Raw genomic sequence first — 15859 nt, forward strand, 5'->3', positions numbered from 1 at the left:
GTAAGGCACATCCATTTGACTGTTCTTTTTTAAAGATTAATTAATGGAGCCACCTCAAATTGTTACTTTCAAAAAGTATAAATTATATAAGAGTAAATATTTAACTGCTCATCATGGAAGATTATTATGTTTTAGCTTGTAGCTGCTGAAAATAAATTTGCCAAAAGTACTGACCTTATGGAGCATGTTTCTCACTAGCTCTGTACTTTCTTATTTACACTTAGCTTCGTCAAACAGGATTATTGAAAGGATATTCTCTGGGGCAGTAACAAGGTAAGAAAAAGCATCTGAATTTAAAAATGGACTATAAGTAAAACTATAAAAATCTCATGTTAGCAAGGCTTCCTGCATAAATTAACAGTGCTGTAAGTCAGATAATAACCTACAACATATACAGTCATGGCTTCATTACAAGACAGTAGTAATTCTTTAATATATGAGCATTGGTCCTTTAAATACAGGTAACAATGTTTGATCCTGGTGATTATTTGCATTTAGATTAAAAACCTGGTATCTTTCTTCATATATACAAGTGCTTCTGGTTCTACCCCTTAGGCCTTTGAAAACAAGATAGATCATTGATGGGGTTGCCCTTTGTAAGTTTTCCAGCATTCTAATTTTTTTAAAGTTTAACTTAATTTCCAAAGGAAGATATTACTTTTATTTCTTTGTCTATCATCCTACTAAATTTATCTGAGTAATTTCTTGGGAAACTTTAAAACCATGTGATGTTGTTTTGTTTTGATTTTTTCCCCAGGGGAAAAACAGTACAGAAAGAAGGAAGAATGAGCTATGCAGATTTTGTTTGGTTTTTAATCTCTGAGGAAGACAAAAGGAACCCCACCAGGTAGGACTTCCAAGTTTCCTTTGCCAAGATGTTAAACACGTGAACAAAGCTTGAAAAAGTCATGATACATATCTAGTGAATGCCAACTCAACCTAAGGGTACCACGGTAGGTTAGACTTAGTCTCTGCCTCTGGGACTGAATCCGGAGTCTCACAACTTATCACGAAAAGTGCTATTACCCCCAGAAACAAAGGTGAAGTGACATGTGATCTGGCCAAATGGATAAGTAGGACTGGTAAGCATTTATATGTAATGTGGGAATAGATAACTGTGAATTTGTGTTGCTTTATGATCTTCATGATTCAGTAGTGAATTGGAAGGGAAAGGAGAGCAAAGTATGGATGAAGCCAGTATCACCTTGATACCAAAACCAGACAAACACATACAAGGAAATAAAACTGTAGACTAACATCTCTCATGAAGATAAACCCAAAAATTATTCACAAAATCCTAGCAAGTCAAAGTTCAACTTCTCAGCTGTTGGGCCCCTCTTCTAGAATCCGCAGATGTCCCAGGGAAAGATGATCTCAAATGCGAGGCTCCTCCTCTCTGGATTTCCTTCTACATCTGGGCACCATCATTTTTCACTGCCCTGTAAATAATAGTTCAGTGCCTTCCAACAGAACTTTTCCTCCAGGTTTTCTTAGTGGGAGGGTTAAACCCAAACCCTTATTAGTTCATCATTACCAGAAGCAGAACCTTTCAGATCAACTTTTCATATCTTGAGCTCCATAACTGGATCTCTACTTAGAAAATTTTGCCCAAAGAGGTGTTTTGAGTCAAAAGCTTTCTTTTGTTCCCCTTTTCTGCCTTGCATGTTGCTTTTCTCCTGCCTAACAGCTAACATATTGTGGTGTTATTCTTTGTCAGGTAACAAGTGTTTTATATGCTTCAGTGGCTTATTTCATCCTCATATCACTATGAGTTTAGGTATCAGTGGTCCCATTTTACAGTTAAGGAAACAAGCTCTGAGAGATTGCACACCCAGTAAGTGACCTAGATTGGATTCAAGTCCAGGTCGGTATGACTCCAAATACTGGGCTCTTTATCACTATAATGTATGGGCTGTCATACAAGACAGCATGTTTGCATGTCTTCTTAACTAGCTAGGCTGTGGAATCCCTAAAAGAGAGTTCTCTTTTGAACTGAAATTCTTTATTGCCTGAGAGACTCAAAATTAGGCCAATCAGAAGAACGTAACTCCTGATTTTGATTTATTTGTTTTCTTGGCTCCCACTGGCACCTACTAGCCACCCAGTGTGTTCACTGTCAGTGCTTCACATTGCTTTACTAAAGCAGAATGTGAACAAAAGACAGTGAAAACTCACTTTTAAAGTAATGAAAATTTCTATACATGAAAACCAAACTCTTATTTAACAAAATGTAGTAGGCAACACTTTGCAATAATCAGGTTTGTGGCTTATGAAAGACAGATGGAAAATTTGAGTTTCGTGAAAGAAGTAATACACTCACTAAAGTGTGATGAGTGCTTTATAAAATATAGTAAGTCCTCACTTAACACGCAATAGATTCTGTGACTTTAAACGAAACAATGTGTAATTAAACCAGTTTTACCACAGGCTAATTGATATAAACAAGAGTTAATTTCCTACAGCATCTCATCAACATTGTAACAAAATGATGTTGAATGAAATGAAGTTTTTCAAGGACTTGCTGTACTGCTTACAAAATTAGGATCCTGCATCTTTCTTATGCCAGGTCCTGTCAGGGGTAGATAAGGAAAGTCTTTGGGTAGGATGTTTTTTGTGAACAGGCTCTTGCAACCCTCTCTTGGTATGTCATTTAACTACCCTTCTGTCCTGGGTTTTTTTTTTATCACATCCTGCTTCTACCTTGGTCTTCTGACTAGGTGTCATCTCCAGCACTGATCTCATTCACCTTTATGTCTGAGGGCAGTAGTCCAGTACCTTTGAAGGTAGTAGGTCCTAAAACATGTATGCTGAGTATGCAAAGGAGTATACATTTAGTTACTTCCTTACGCAATAATGCAGTTTCCTATAACTTTCTTCTTCAATAGCTTACAGGAGTTTATATCAGGGGTGAGAAATCTCCAGTCCGAAACTTACTTTTATTCAGCCCAAGGATAACAGCAAGAGGTAATCTTGTTTATGTCTACAATTGTACAAATACAATTTCTCATGCATGTAATTATGCTTTAAAATCAAGAACTGGTGGCAAATATAGCCAAAATTCAACACTGGTTCTCTCTGGGTAGTAATTCCTTTTGTATGCTTTTCTGTTTTCCAATTTTCCTGCAGTGAATAGTCATTACTTCTAGACTCTGAGAAAAAATGTTACCTTTGGTAAGGAAAAAAGAAAATCTGCATTGAGAAAATTTTAGAGAGTATCTTATTTCCAGTAAGAAAATTCTCTCTGAACATGTCCTGTATGTGTTTAGCCATCCAGCCAGCCCTTGCTTCTAAACTTTCATGAACAAATGACATACTGAGGTATATTGTTTTATTTTTTTAGCTCTAAGCCTAAAAACATATCTTTTGTACATTGATCCTTTTTATGCTCTCTATTACTCACCGAATTACATCTGATTTTTCTACCATATGATATTCTTTCAGCTATTTAAAGGCAGCTATCATGTGACTTTGGCAAATATTGAGGCAGTATATCTATCTCTTTACATTCTAGCTTTCTCTCTTATGGGCTGTTACAAAGAACTGAAGTGTATATGTTAGCTTTATTTATCGTATAGACTCGTATCTCGATTCTTAATTGAAAATCAACTGACTTAAGTACTTTAGTTCATATTTCTTAGTAAAACAAGTTGCCTTTCACTTCAGTACTGTTAGGTCTTGTCAAAATAAAGAGTTACTTTCTTCCTAATTCTAATTTTTATCATCTTAAGTAATAAGAAATTTCAAGGTACCAAGAGACCTTAGAGACCAGTTAAAGGACAGTCTCTTGTCCCCTTTTGTACTACTCAAAACATTATTACGGGGCCGGCCCGGTGGCTTAGGCGGTTAGAGCTCCATGCTCCTAACTCCGAAGGCTGCTGGTTCGATTCCCACATGGGCCAGTGGGCTCTCAACCACAAGGTTGCCAGTTCAATCCCTCGAGTCCCGCAAGGGATGGTGGGCAGCCCCCTGCAACTAGAAAACGGCAACTGGACCTGGAGCTGAGCTGCGCCCTCCACAACTAAGTCTGAAAGGACAACTTGAAGCTGAACAGCACCATCCACAACTAAGATTGAAAGGACAACAACTTGACTTGGAAAAAAGTCCTGGAAGTACACACTGTTCCCCAATAAAGTCCTGTTCCCCTTCCCAAATAAAATCTTAAAAAAAAAAAAAAACATTATTACTAAAATAATAATGATGGTATAACAGCCACATGTTACCAAATTAATTGTAGCCCTCTGCTCATGAGCTTTCTTTCCTCAACGTTTTTCTCACAATGAGAAAATGTTTCAAAGTGGGGAAGTATTTTGCCTCTTTTAAAACTTTCAGAGCAGATGTGGTATGTCTGGATTTCACCAGAGCCAAGTTCTATTACCTCATGTTCTTTGGATCCAATGAATGTCTCCTCTGATCTTTCATGGTAACATTAAACATCAAGCTGGTGCAATTTAAAAATAGACTTTTTCTAAAGAGTTTTGCAAGTGTTAAAAGTTCAGTTAATTGCAATAATATAAAATGTATCTTGCTGGATAAAAGTGCACACAGATCTCAGTGTGACTTACTTGAAAACAATAGTCACAACTATGATAGCAGAAATGAAAAAACAGAATGTTCAGAAGATAAAGCTAAGAAAACATTCCAAAAAAAAAGCAATAGAAAATACAGCCAAGATATGAAAGTCAGAGAACCAGTCTAAAAAGCCCAACATAGCTGGAAATTGAAATGTGATTTAAGCCACATATATAATTTTTAAATTAGTCCATAACAGAGTGACGTCAGCAAGATGGCACAATATAAGTTTCCATTGCTCATACCCTCGCAGAAACACCAATTTAAACAACTATCCATGTGCAAAAATACCTTCTCAAAAGTGAAGGATTCCAGGTGAGAGACTGCAGCACCTGGGTGCAGCACAGAAATAAGAAAAGATGCGATGAAGAAGGTAGAAAGGGAAATCTCACATTACCCATGTTACCCCATCCCCTAAGCCCAGGCAGCTCAGCATGGAGAAACATCCTCCCCATGGGGAAGGAGAATGAAGCACACATTTGGTCGAGGCCTGCCTCAAGCACCAGGTCAGCTCCCATGGCCCTGTGCTCAAGACCCAGTTTGATGGTCCCAGTCGCTAGGCTCACCCCAGCACCAGGCTAGTCCCTGCAACTCCAAACTCCAGATGGACTCCTGCAAACCCATCCTCCAAAGTTGCCCAGCACCAGTACGGTTTCTGCAGCCCCAGGCTCACCCCAGTGCCAGACCAACCCCTTGAGCTTCAGGCTCCAGAGAACCCCCATACACCTCAACACTATTCCAGCCACCACAGACTCATGCTTCAGGCCTACCCTGGAAGACCCAAGCTTCAGGCACCATAGTCCCATCCCAGCACCAGGCCAGTCCCCACATTCAAGCTCAAAACCCACCTATTACCATGTCAGTCCCCATAAACCCAGGCACAGGGCCACTTACCTGCTGACCTAGGCCCCTGACTAGCTCACCCAGGGACTCCACACACAGCAGGAAACCCACACACAGACACAACCAGTCTGCTCAAGATCTCTGGACAGGTAGACTGGTGCAAGGCTTTCCCTGCCAAAGCCAGTCTGTAAAGCTATGGGGACACCAATGCAATACCACAAATAATTAGGGAAACATGATACCATCAGAGGTACAGAATAAATCACCGGTAACCAACCTTAAAGAAATTGAGACGTGGGAACTGCCTCACAAAAATTCAAAATAACTATCTTAAGGAACCTCAGTGAGCTACAAAAGAACACAGACAACTAAGCAACATCAAGGAAACAAAGCGTGAGGAAAATGAGAAGTTCAACAAAGAGATAGAAACCATAAAAACGAACCCAACACAAATTCTGGAACTAAAGAACATATGACTGCACTGAAAAAAATCCATAGAGAACTTCAACAGCAGACTCAATCAAGCAAAAGACAGAATCAATGAGCATAAGACTGGTCAACTGAAATTACCCAGACAGAGAAAAAAGAAAAAAAGTGAAAAAGAGTGCAAGAAGCCTACAGGACTTTACGGGTATATCATCAAAAGAAACAATATACACATATGGGCATCCCAAAAGGAGCAGAGAAAGACAAAGGGGCATAAAGTTTATTTAAAGAAATAATGACAGAAAACTTCCCTAATTGGGAGAAGGAATTGAACATCTAGATCCATGAAGCCCAAATATACAAAATATAAAGAGATCTTCACTAAGACACATTATAATCAAATTCTCAATAGTCTTTTGAAAGCAGCAAGAGAAAACCAACTAATAACATACAAAGGGAACCCCTATAAGACTAGTAGTGAATTTCTTAGCAGATACCTCACAGACTTAGAAAGAGCGGAATGATATATTGAAAGTGGTGAAAGAAAAAAAACTGCCAACCAAGAATACTCTACCTTACAAGACTGTCTTTCAGAAGTAGAGGGATAAAGACTCCCAGACAAACAAAATCTGTGGGAGTTGATCACCATTAGACCTGAAATGCTAAAGAGAGTTTTTCAAATTGAAAGAAAACGTTCATGCCAACTAACATGAAAACGTAAAGTGTAAAAGTCACTGTAAAGGTAAGAATATAGTCAAATTTAGAATATTCTAATACTATAATGGTGGTGTATAAATCACTTTTAATTCTGGTATAAAAGTTAAAAGACAAGAGTATTAAAAAACTATAACTACAATAATTTGATACTGGATTCACAAAATATAAGAGAGGTTAATTGTGATACCAATAACAAAATGTGAGGGAAAAGAAGTTAAAGCATGGAGTTTTTGTATGCCATTAAAGTTAAATTGTTATAAACTTGAATTAGACTGTTATAACTATAAGATGTTTTAAGTAAGCCTTATGGTAACCACAAACACAAAACCTGTAGTACACACACAACAAATAGAAAGAATCAAAGTATTCAACTCCAAAATATTATATGACAGAAGAAGACAGCAAGAAAGGAATAACAGAACTACAAAACAGTCAAAGACCAATGAACAAAATGGTAATATTTAACTCCTTACCTATAAATAATTACTTAGAATACTAATGGATCAAAGTCACCAATCAAAAGACAGAGTGGCTAAATTATTACAAACAAGATTCCTACAAGAGACTTATTTTAGCTTTAAGGACACACATAGGCTAACAGTGAAGGGATTGAAAAAGATAGTCCATGCAAATGGCAATCCAAAAGAGAGTCGAGGTGGCATCACTTATATCAGACAAAATAGACTTTAATCAAAAACTGCCATCAGAAACAAAGTCATTGTATAATAATAAAGAGGTAAATTCTTCAAGAGCATATAACAATTGTAATAACATATACCCAATAATTGAGCACCTAAATATATAAAGTGCATATTAACAGACCTGGTGGGGGAAATTGACAGCAATACAGTAATAGTAGGAAACTTCAATAACCCACTTGCAACAATGGATAGATCATCTACATAGAAAATCAATAAGGAAACAGTGGATGTGAACAGCACTAAACATCAAATGGACCTAATAGACATATATATAGAACATTCCATACAACAGCAACAGGATAATACTTTTTTTTTAAGCACACAGGCATATACAAATCTCCAGGTAGATCATATGTTTGGACACAAAACAAGTCTTAATAAGTTAAGAAGATTGAATTATATCAAGTATCTTTTCCAACAACAGTGGTATGACACTAGAAATCAATAACGAGGAAAATTCATAAATATATATAAAGTAAAAACACTTTTGAACAACCAAGTAGTCAGAGAAATCAAAATGAAAATCAAAAAGTATCTTGAAACCAGTGAAAATGGAAACAAAATCCCAAAAGTTATGGGATGCAGTAAAAACAGTTCTACGAGGGAAGTTTTTAGCATTAAATACCTACATTAAGAAAAAATCTCAAATAAACAACTTAACTTTAAACCTCAAGGAACTAGAAGAACAGACTAAACCTGAAGTTAGCAGAAGGAAGGATATAGAATAATAGAGATCAATCCAAAAAGATCAATTTTGGAAGAGAAATAAATAGAGACTAGAAAAATAATAGAAAATATCAGTGAAATTAAGAGTTGGTTTTTTTTAAAAGATAAAATTGACAGACTTTTATCTAGACTAAGGAAAAAAATAGAAGACACAAATAAAATTATAAGTGAAAAAATACAAAGGATTACAAGACTACTATGAATATTTATAGGCCAAAAAAAATTGGATAACCTAGAAGAATGGATTAATTTCTGGAAAAATATAATCTACCAAGACTGAATCGTAAAGAAATATAAAAAATCTGAACAGACCAATAACAAGTAAGGAGATAGAATCAGTAAGCAAAAACCTTTCCCAAAGGTTTTGATTGGGAAATCAAAAAGTTTTCCCAAAAGAAGAGCCAAAGACCTGATGGCTTCACAGGTGAATTCTACCAGTTAAAGAAGAATTAATTCCAGTCCTTCTCAAACTCTTCCAAAATATTAAAGAGGAGGGAACACTTCCACGTTTATTTTATATAGCCAGCATTACGCTTATACCAAAGCCAGACAAGGACACTACAAAAAAAGAAAATTACAGGCCAGTATGCTTGATGAACATAGATACAGAAATCTTCAACAAAATGCTAGCAAACTGAATTCAATGGCACATTAAAAGGATCATACACCATGATCAAGTGGAGTTTATACTTAGGATGCAAGAATGGTTCAGCACATGCAAATCAATAAATGCTATATACCACATTAACAATATGAAGGATAAAAATTGTATGGTAAATTCAGTATTTGCTTTTGTTGCTTTTTCTTTTGGTGTCAGGTTAGAAAAATCATCGCCAAAGACCTATGTCAAGTACCTTATCACCTATTTTCTTCCAGGAGTTTTATGGTTTCAGGTCTTACATTCAAGTCTTAAATCCATTTTGAGTTAATGTTTGTATATGGTGTAAGATACGGGTCCAGCTTCATTCTTTGCAGGTGGCTGTCCAGTTTTCCCAACACCATTTATTGAAGAGACTATCCATTTCCCCATTGTATATGCTTAGCTGCTTTGTCATAAATCAATTGACCATATAGGACAGGGTGTATTTCTGGGCTCTCTATTCTGTTCTGTTGATATGTTTCTGTTTTTATGCCAATACCATACTGTTTAGATTATTAAGCTTTGTAGTGTATTTTGAAGTTGGATAGCCTCCAGCTTTGTTCTTGCTTTGGCTTTTCACATTCTTTTGTGGTTTGCACAAATTTTAGGATTTTTTTTTCTATTTCTTTGGAAAATGCCTTTGGAATTTTGATGGGGATTGCATTGAATCCATAGATTGCTTTGGGTAGTATGGACATTCTAACAATATTAATTCTAACAGCCCATGAACATGGAATATCTCCCCATCTACGTGTATCTTCATTTTCTTCCATAACTGTTCTATAGTTTTCAGAGTACAGATCTTTTACCTCCTTAGCTAAATTCATTCCCAGGTGTTTTATTCTTTTTGGTGCAATTGTAAATGAGATTATTCATTTCTCTTTCTACTAGTTGTTAGTTATAGAAATGCAACAGATTTTTGTATATTGATTTTGAATCCTGGAACTTTTCTGAGCTCATTTGTTAGTTCTGACAGTTTTTTGGTGGAGTCTTTAGGGTTTTCTATATATAATAGCATGTCATCTGTAATTAATAATTTAACTTCTTCCTTTCCAATTTTGGTGGCTTTTATTTCTTTTTCTTCCCTAATTGCTCGTTAGGACTTCCAGTAGTGTACTGAATTAAAGAATAGATATAGATATCCTTGTCTTGTTCTGAATCTTAGAGGAAAAGCTTTCACCTTATCACCATTGAGTGTGATGTTAGCTGTGATTTTATCATATATGGTCTTTATTATGTTGCGGTACATTCCCTCTGTACCTATGTTGTTGAGAGTTTTTTTTAATCATAAATGAATATTGAATTTTGTCAAATACTTTGTATCTACTTAGATAATCATTATTATATCCTTTATTTTGTTAATGTGTATCACATTGATTTTGAACCATCCTTGTATTGCTGTACTAAATCCCACTTGATCGTAGTGTATGACCTTTTTACTGTATTGTTGAATTCAGTTCTGTAATATTTTGTTGAGGATTTTTACATTGCGAGGTAGGACAATTAAGTTCACGAACTCATCCTAGAAAAAATGCTTCATACCTCATTGCTGAATATCACTATGGTCACCTTCAAAGTACTCCCTTGGGAAGCTATGTACCAACGCCAGTGCCTAGTTCACCCTTCAGAGCAATTTTGGAACACTTTTTCTGGAATGGCCATCAGAGCTGTCATCATATTACCCTTGATGTCCTGAATGTCATCAAAATGTCTTCCTTTCAATATTTCCTTTATCTTCAGGTAAAGAAAGAAGTCACGGGGGGCCAGATCAGGTGAGTAGGGAGGGTGTTCCAATAGAGTTATTTGTTTACTGGCTAAAAACTCCCTCACAGACAGTGCTGTGTGAGCTGGTGCATTGTCATGATGCAAAAGCAATGAATTGTTGGCAAAAAGTTCAGGTCATCTAACTTTTTCACACAGCTCTTTCAGGACTTCCAAATAGTAAACTTGGTTAACTGTCCAACTGGTACAAATTCATAATGAATAATCCCTCTGCTATCAAAAAAGGTTAGCAAGGGCCGGCCTGGTGGCTGAGGCGGTTAGAGCTCCATGCTCCTAACTCCGAAGGCTGCCGGTTCGATTCCCACATGGGCCAGTGGGCTCTCAACCACAAGGTTGCCGGTTCAACTCCTTGAGTCCCGCAAGGGACTTTACCAGGAAAGCTGTCTGGTCCTGGACTTTTGTTTGTTGAGATGTTTTTGGTTCAGTCTCCTTACTAGTAATCATCTATTCAGATTTTTCTGTTTCTTCATGATTCATTCTTGGTATGTTATATGTTTCTAGGAATTTACCCATTTCTATTAGGTTGTCAAATTTGTTGTGGTATCATTGTTCATAGTAGTCTCTTGTAATCCTTTGTATTTCTGTGGTATCAGTCACAACATTTTCTTTGCTATTTCTGATTTTATTTATTTGAGACCTCTCTTTCTTTTGATGATTTTACCTAAAGGTTAGTCAATTTTGTTTCTGTTACAAAAGAACCACTTCTTAGTTTCATTGATCTTTTTAATTGTCTTTTTAGTCTCTATTTCATTTATTTCTGCTCTGATCTGTGTTATTTCCATTTTTCTACTAACTTTGGGCTTCATTTCTTTTTAGTACCTTAAGTTGTGATATTAGGTTGTTTATTTGAGATTTTTTCTTGACATATTTATTCATTGCTTTGAAGATCCTTCATAAAACAGCTTGTGCTGCATCCCATAGTTTTGCTTTGTTGAATTTCCATTTTTATGTGTTTCAAGATATTTTTTGCTGTCTCTTGATTTCTTCTTTGACCTATTGGTTGTTACATAGCATGTCGTTTAATCTCCACATATTTGTGAAATTTTTGGTTTTCTTCTTGTAATTGTTTTCTGGTTTTGAAGTTATGACCAGAAAAGATGCTTGATATGATTTCAGTTTTAAATTTATTGAGACTTGTTTTGTGGCCTAATATATGACCTGTCATGTAGAAAGTTCCATGTGCATTTAGAAGAATGTGTATTCTGTTGCTTTTGGATAGAATGTTCTGTACATATCTGTTAAGTCCATTTTGTCTATCATGTTATTTAAGGCCAATGTTTCCTTACTGATTTTCTCTCTGGGTGATCTGTCCATTTGCTGAATGTGGGGTATTAAAGTCCCCTACTATTATTGTCATACTGTCTATGTCTCCATTTGGGTCGGGTAATATTTAGTTTATATATTTAGATGCTCCTAAGTGTTGGTTGCATAAATATTTACAAATGTTATATCTTCTTGTTGAATCGATCTCTTTATTATTCTGTAATGTCCTTCTCTGTCTTTTATTACAGTCTTTCTTTTAAAGTTTTATATGATATAAATATAGCTACTCCAGCTCTTATTTGGCTTCCATTTGCAGGGAATATTCTTTTCCATGCCTTCACTTTCAGTTGTGTGCGTCCTTACATCTGAACTGAGTCTCTTGTAGTCTACATATAGACGGGTCTTGTTTTCTTATTCAGCCCCTCTGTTACTTTTGATTGGAGAATTTAGTCTATTTGCACTTAAATAATTATTGATAGATATGTACTTATTACCATTTTATTGTTTTCTTGCTGTTTTTAGTCCCTTGCTGTTTTTTAGTTCCTTTATTCTCATGCTCTTTGTGGTTTGATGACTTTCTTTATTGGTATGCTTAGGTTCCTTTATCTTTTGTGTATGTACTCTATGGTTTGTGGTTACTGTGACGCTTACATATAACATATTAAAAAGTCTCAGTTCATAAGAACTTAAGTTTGAACACATTCTAATGCTCTACGTTTTTACTCTCCCCCTTTCACAGATTTCTGTTTTGATGTCACATTTTATATCTTTTTTATTGTGTATCCCTTAACTAATTATTTTAATTATAGTTATTTTTACTACTTTGGTCTTTGAACCTTTATATTAGCTTTATAACTGATTAATCTACCACCTTTACTATATACAGAGGGCACCAAAAAAATATATGCACATTTTAAGAAAGGAAAAAAAATTGTATTAAATTACACTGATAGTAACTAGTTTGAGACCTCTTGTAATTGCAGAAGTCAAACATGACTTGTAGTCGTCTTTTGTTATTGGTATATATTGAGTATTACAATTTTAATATAATTTTTTCCTTTCTTAAAATGTGTATACATTTTTTTTTTGCACCCTCTATTTACCTTTAGCAGCAAGATTTATACCTTCATGTTTTCTTGTTACTAATAAGCACCATTTATTTTCAGCTTAAAGAAAGTCCCTTTATCATTCTTATAAGGCCAGTTTAGTAGTGATGAACTCCTATAGCTTCGCTTCAGGAAAACTCTCCTTCAATTTGGATTGACAGCTTTGCCAAGTAGAGTATTCTTGATTGGAAGTTTTCTTTTTGTTGCACTTTGAATATATTTTCCCACTCTCTTTTGGCCGGCAAAGTTTCTGCTGAATATTCTGCTGCTGGTCTTGGGGCTGTTCCCTTGTACATAAGAAGTTGTTTTTCTCTTGCTGCTTTTAAGTTTCTCTTCTTGTCTTTAACTTTAATTACAATGTGTCTTGGAATGGGTCTTTTGGATTACTCTTATTTGGAACTCTCTGGGCTTCCTGGATATGGATGTCTATCTCCTTCCTCATGTTAGGGAAGTTTTCAGCCATTAGTTCTTCAAATAAGTCTTCTGCCTCTTTCTCTCTTCTCCTTCTGGAACCATGGTAATGCGAATGTTAGTCTGCTTGATGTTGTCCCGTAAGTTCCTTAAGCTATTCACTTTTTTCATTCATTTTTCTCTTTGCCACTCTAATTGGGTGTCTTCAAGTTGAATGATCCTTTCTTCTGCTTCATCTTGTCTGCTATTGAACCCCTATAAATTATTTTTCAGTTGAGTTATATTCTTCAGCTCTGACTTCTATTTGGTACTTTCTTATATTTGTATTCTCCATCTCTTCGTTGAAGTTCTCACTGTCTTCATTCTTTCTCCTGTCAAATTCGGTGAGCATTTTTAATGAACATTATTTTGAACTATATCAAGTAAATCACTTATCTCTGTTTTATTAAGGCATATTTCTGAAGTTTAATTTGTTCTTTAGTTTGGAACAGAATCTTTTGCTTCTTCATTTTGCTTGACTCTATATGTTGGTTTCTGTGGGTTAGATACCATAGCCACCTCTACTACTCTTGAAGTAGTGGCCTCACGTAGGAGATAAACCTTATTGTTCAACCCTGACTTAGCTCTTGGTTGTCTCTCAAATGTTTATGATTGTCCAGGCAGGCTTTTTTATTTTTAATGGCTCCAAGTAGTTGAGGGTGTGCCAGGACCTGTCAGTGTCACAAAGGGGAGCACCGCAGCACCTAGATTCAGGCTGATCGAAAGGCAGACTCTCAGGCGGCAGCATTTGAATTATACAAATATATACAGTCCTGTGGGACTTCAGCAGAAGCCTCGCTGGCTTCCAGCAAGATCTAGGTGATCTGGAGGTGTCCTCTGGATAGCAGTCACAAAAATCCAGGCACCAGACCAGTGTATAAGCTTCTTTCTGGGAGATAGCAAGCTGAAGTGAGGCAGAGGGAGAGCGCAAAGATGGTGTCCACCAGCCTGTGTTCCCTGAAAGCACCTCCATAGGCCCCTGTGTGTGTCAATCATGAAGCCTGCCACTCGGGCCAAAGCTCCAACACAAGCAAATAGGCAAATAAGCAAGTAAGACCAGGGATGTGTGTCAGTCTGCTGTATGCTCTGGGTGTGCAGCCTGCCAAGAACTGTCTCTCTGATTGTTATAGTTTCGTGGGACCAAGGAATGGAAGTCACCCTGGCCACCAGAGCCAGGTGATCAATGGATGTCCTCTCGGCAGCAGCCATAAGAACCCTGGCTCCAGGTGTAAAAATCGGGCCACCAGATGTGTATAAAAGCTCCTCTCTGGGAGATACTGACACTGGAGCACAGCAGAGAGAGAGGGTAAAGATAGTGCCCACCCTCTGAGCTTTCTGGAAAAGGATTACACTCAGCCCTTAGATGTGTGTTAATTAAAAGCCTGGCCCCCTGGCTGCAGCTATGATTTAAAAAAAAAAAAAAAAGACAGGTTTCTTTCACACAGAACGACTGAGCTCCTATTTCTGTTGCCTCTTACTGTGCCCTGGGGATGGCAGCCATTTCAAAACTCTTTCTCCATTGGTTACAAACTTGTGAAACCTGTGAGCATCAGCTTCGCTAGCCACGACAGCTAGACATTCTAGAGATTTCCCTAGCAGCAGCTGCAAAAATCGAAAGAGACAAGAGTATAAGCTCCTTTCTAGGTGCGACCAGCCAGCCAGAGTATGGCAGGGGTAGTTCAAAGACTGTGTCCACCAGCCTCCATTCCCTGAGAGCACCTCCGTAGGTTCCTAAACATGTGCCAAACCAGAAGCCTGCACTTCAGGCCCAAGGTCCTGGACAAGCAAATAGGCCTTTTGAACATAATGACTGGAAATGCATTTCAGTCTGCTGTCTGCAGGGCCTGGGAGTGGTAGTCTGTCAAGCGCTTTCTCCAACTGTTATCTCCCATGGGACCCAGGAACACAGGGCCCCACTGTCCCCTGAGCGGCAGCTGCAAAAAAAAAACCCCAGGAAAACAGGGCACTAAAATAAAAACTGTGTGTAAAAACTCCCTTTTGGGAGATACTGGTGCTCTGGAGTGTGCACAGGGAGAGCACGAAATGGCACCTACTGGCCGGAGTCAGGCAAAGGGGAGTGTAAAGATGGCACCTGCTAGCCTCCATCCCCAGAGACGACCCCAGCAGACCCCTACATGTGTATTAAATTAGATGCCTGCCCCTTAGGCCGACGCTTTAAGGTAAGGAAATGAGTCTCTTTCACAGAAAGTCTGAGTGCCTCCAATGGCTGCTTCTGCACTGGGCCCTGCTGCGGGTAAGTCCGAGAATGGGAGCCCCTAAAGAGCGGGTTCTCACTTCATTGTACTCTTACTGGTCTCATGGATGCAATCCTGGTTAGTTTTCAAAGCTAGATGTTTTGAGGAGTTGTCTCTTATAATAGGTCTTAAAAGTTGGGGTGCCCAATGTGGGTTTCAAATCCTTCACTCCTCAGGGAGAAGTGCCGAGTTTTGAGTTCCTCCCAATTGTGGGTCACCGCATCAGGGGTGGGATTTATGGCAAGAGTATGTTTTAGCCTCTCCTACCCGCTTTGATGTGGGTTTTTCTTGTTGCCCAATGTGTAGGAGTTGCTCAGTTAATTTTTAGGGTTTTTTAATGAAGAAATTGCTACTTATGTAGCTGCTGATTTGGTGTGTCTG

General features: G+C 37.4%; 1 protein-coding gene across 3 annotated transcripts in view; it reads left to right on the forward strand.

Moving 5' to 3' along the window:
• PPP2R3A (protein phosphatase 2 regulatory subunit B''alpha) overlaps nt 1–15859 on the forward strand; it is a 121623-nt gene that overhangs the window by 77762 nt on the left and 28002 nt on the right. For all 3 annotated transcript variants that reach the window (XM_074312883.2, XM_074312885.2, XM_019748005.3), the window contains 2 exons: nt 225–273; nt 758–847. In XM_074312883.2, the coding sequence (XP_074168984.1) occupies nt 225–273; nt 758–847 (139 nt within the window). The remainder of the gene's footprint in view (nt 1–224; nt 274–757; nt 848–15859) is intronic.

This window comes from Rhinolophus sinicus, chromosome 5 (genome assembly GCF_057876585.1).
Source record: "Rhinolophus sinicus isolate RSI-liver-muscle chromosome 5, RSI-T2T, whole genome shotgun sequence".
Classification (NCBI taxonomy): Eukaryota; Metazoa; Chordata; class Mammalia; order Chiroptera; family Rhinolophidae; genus Rhinolophus; species Rhinolophus sinicus.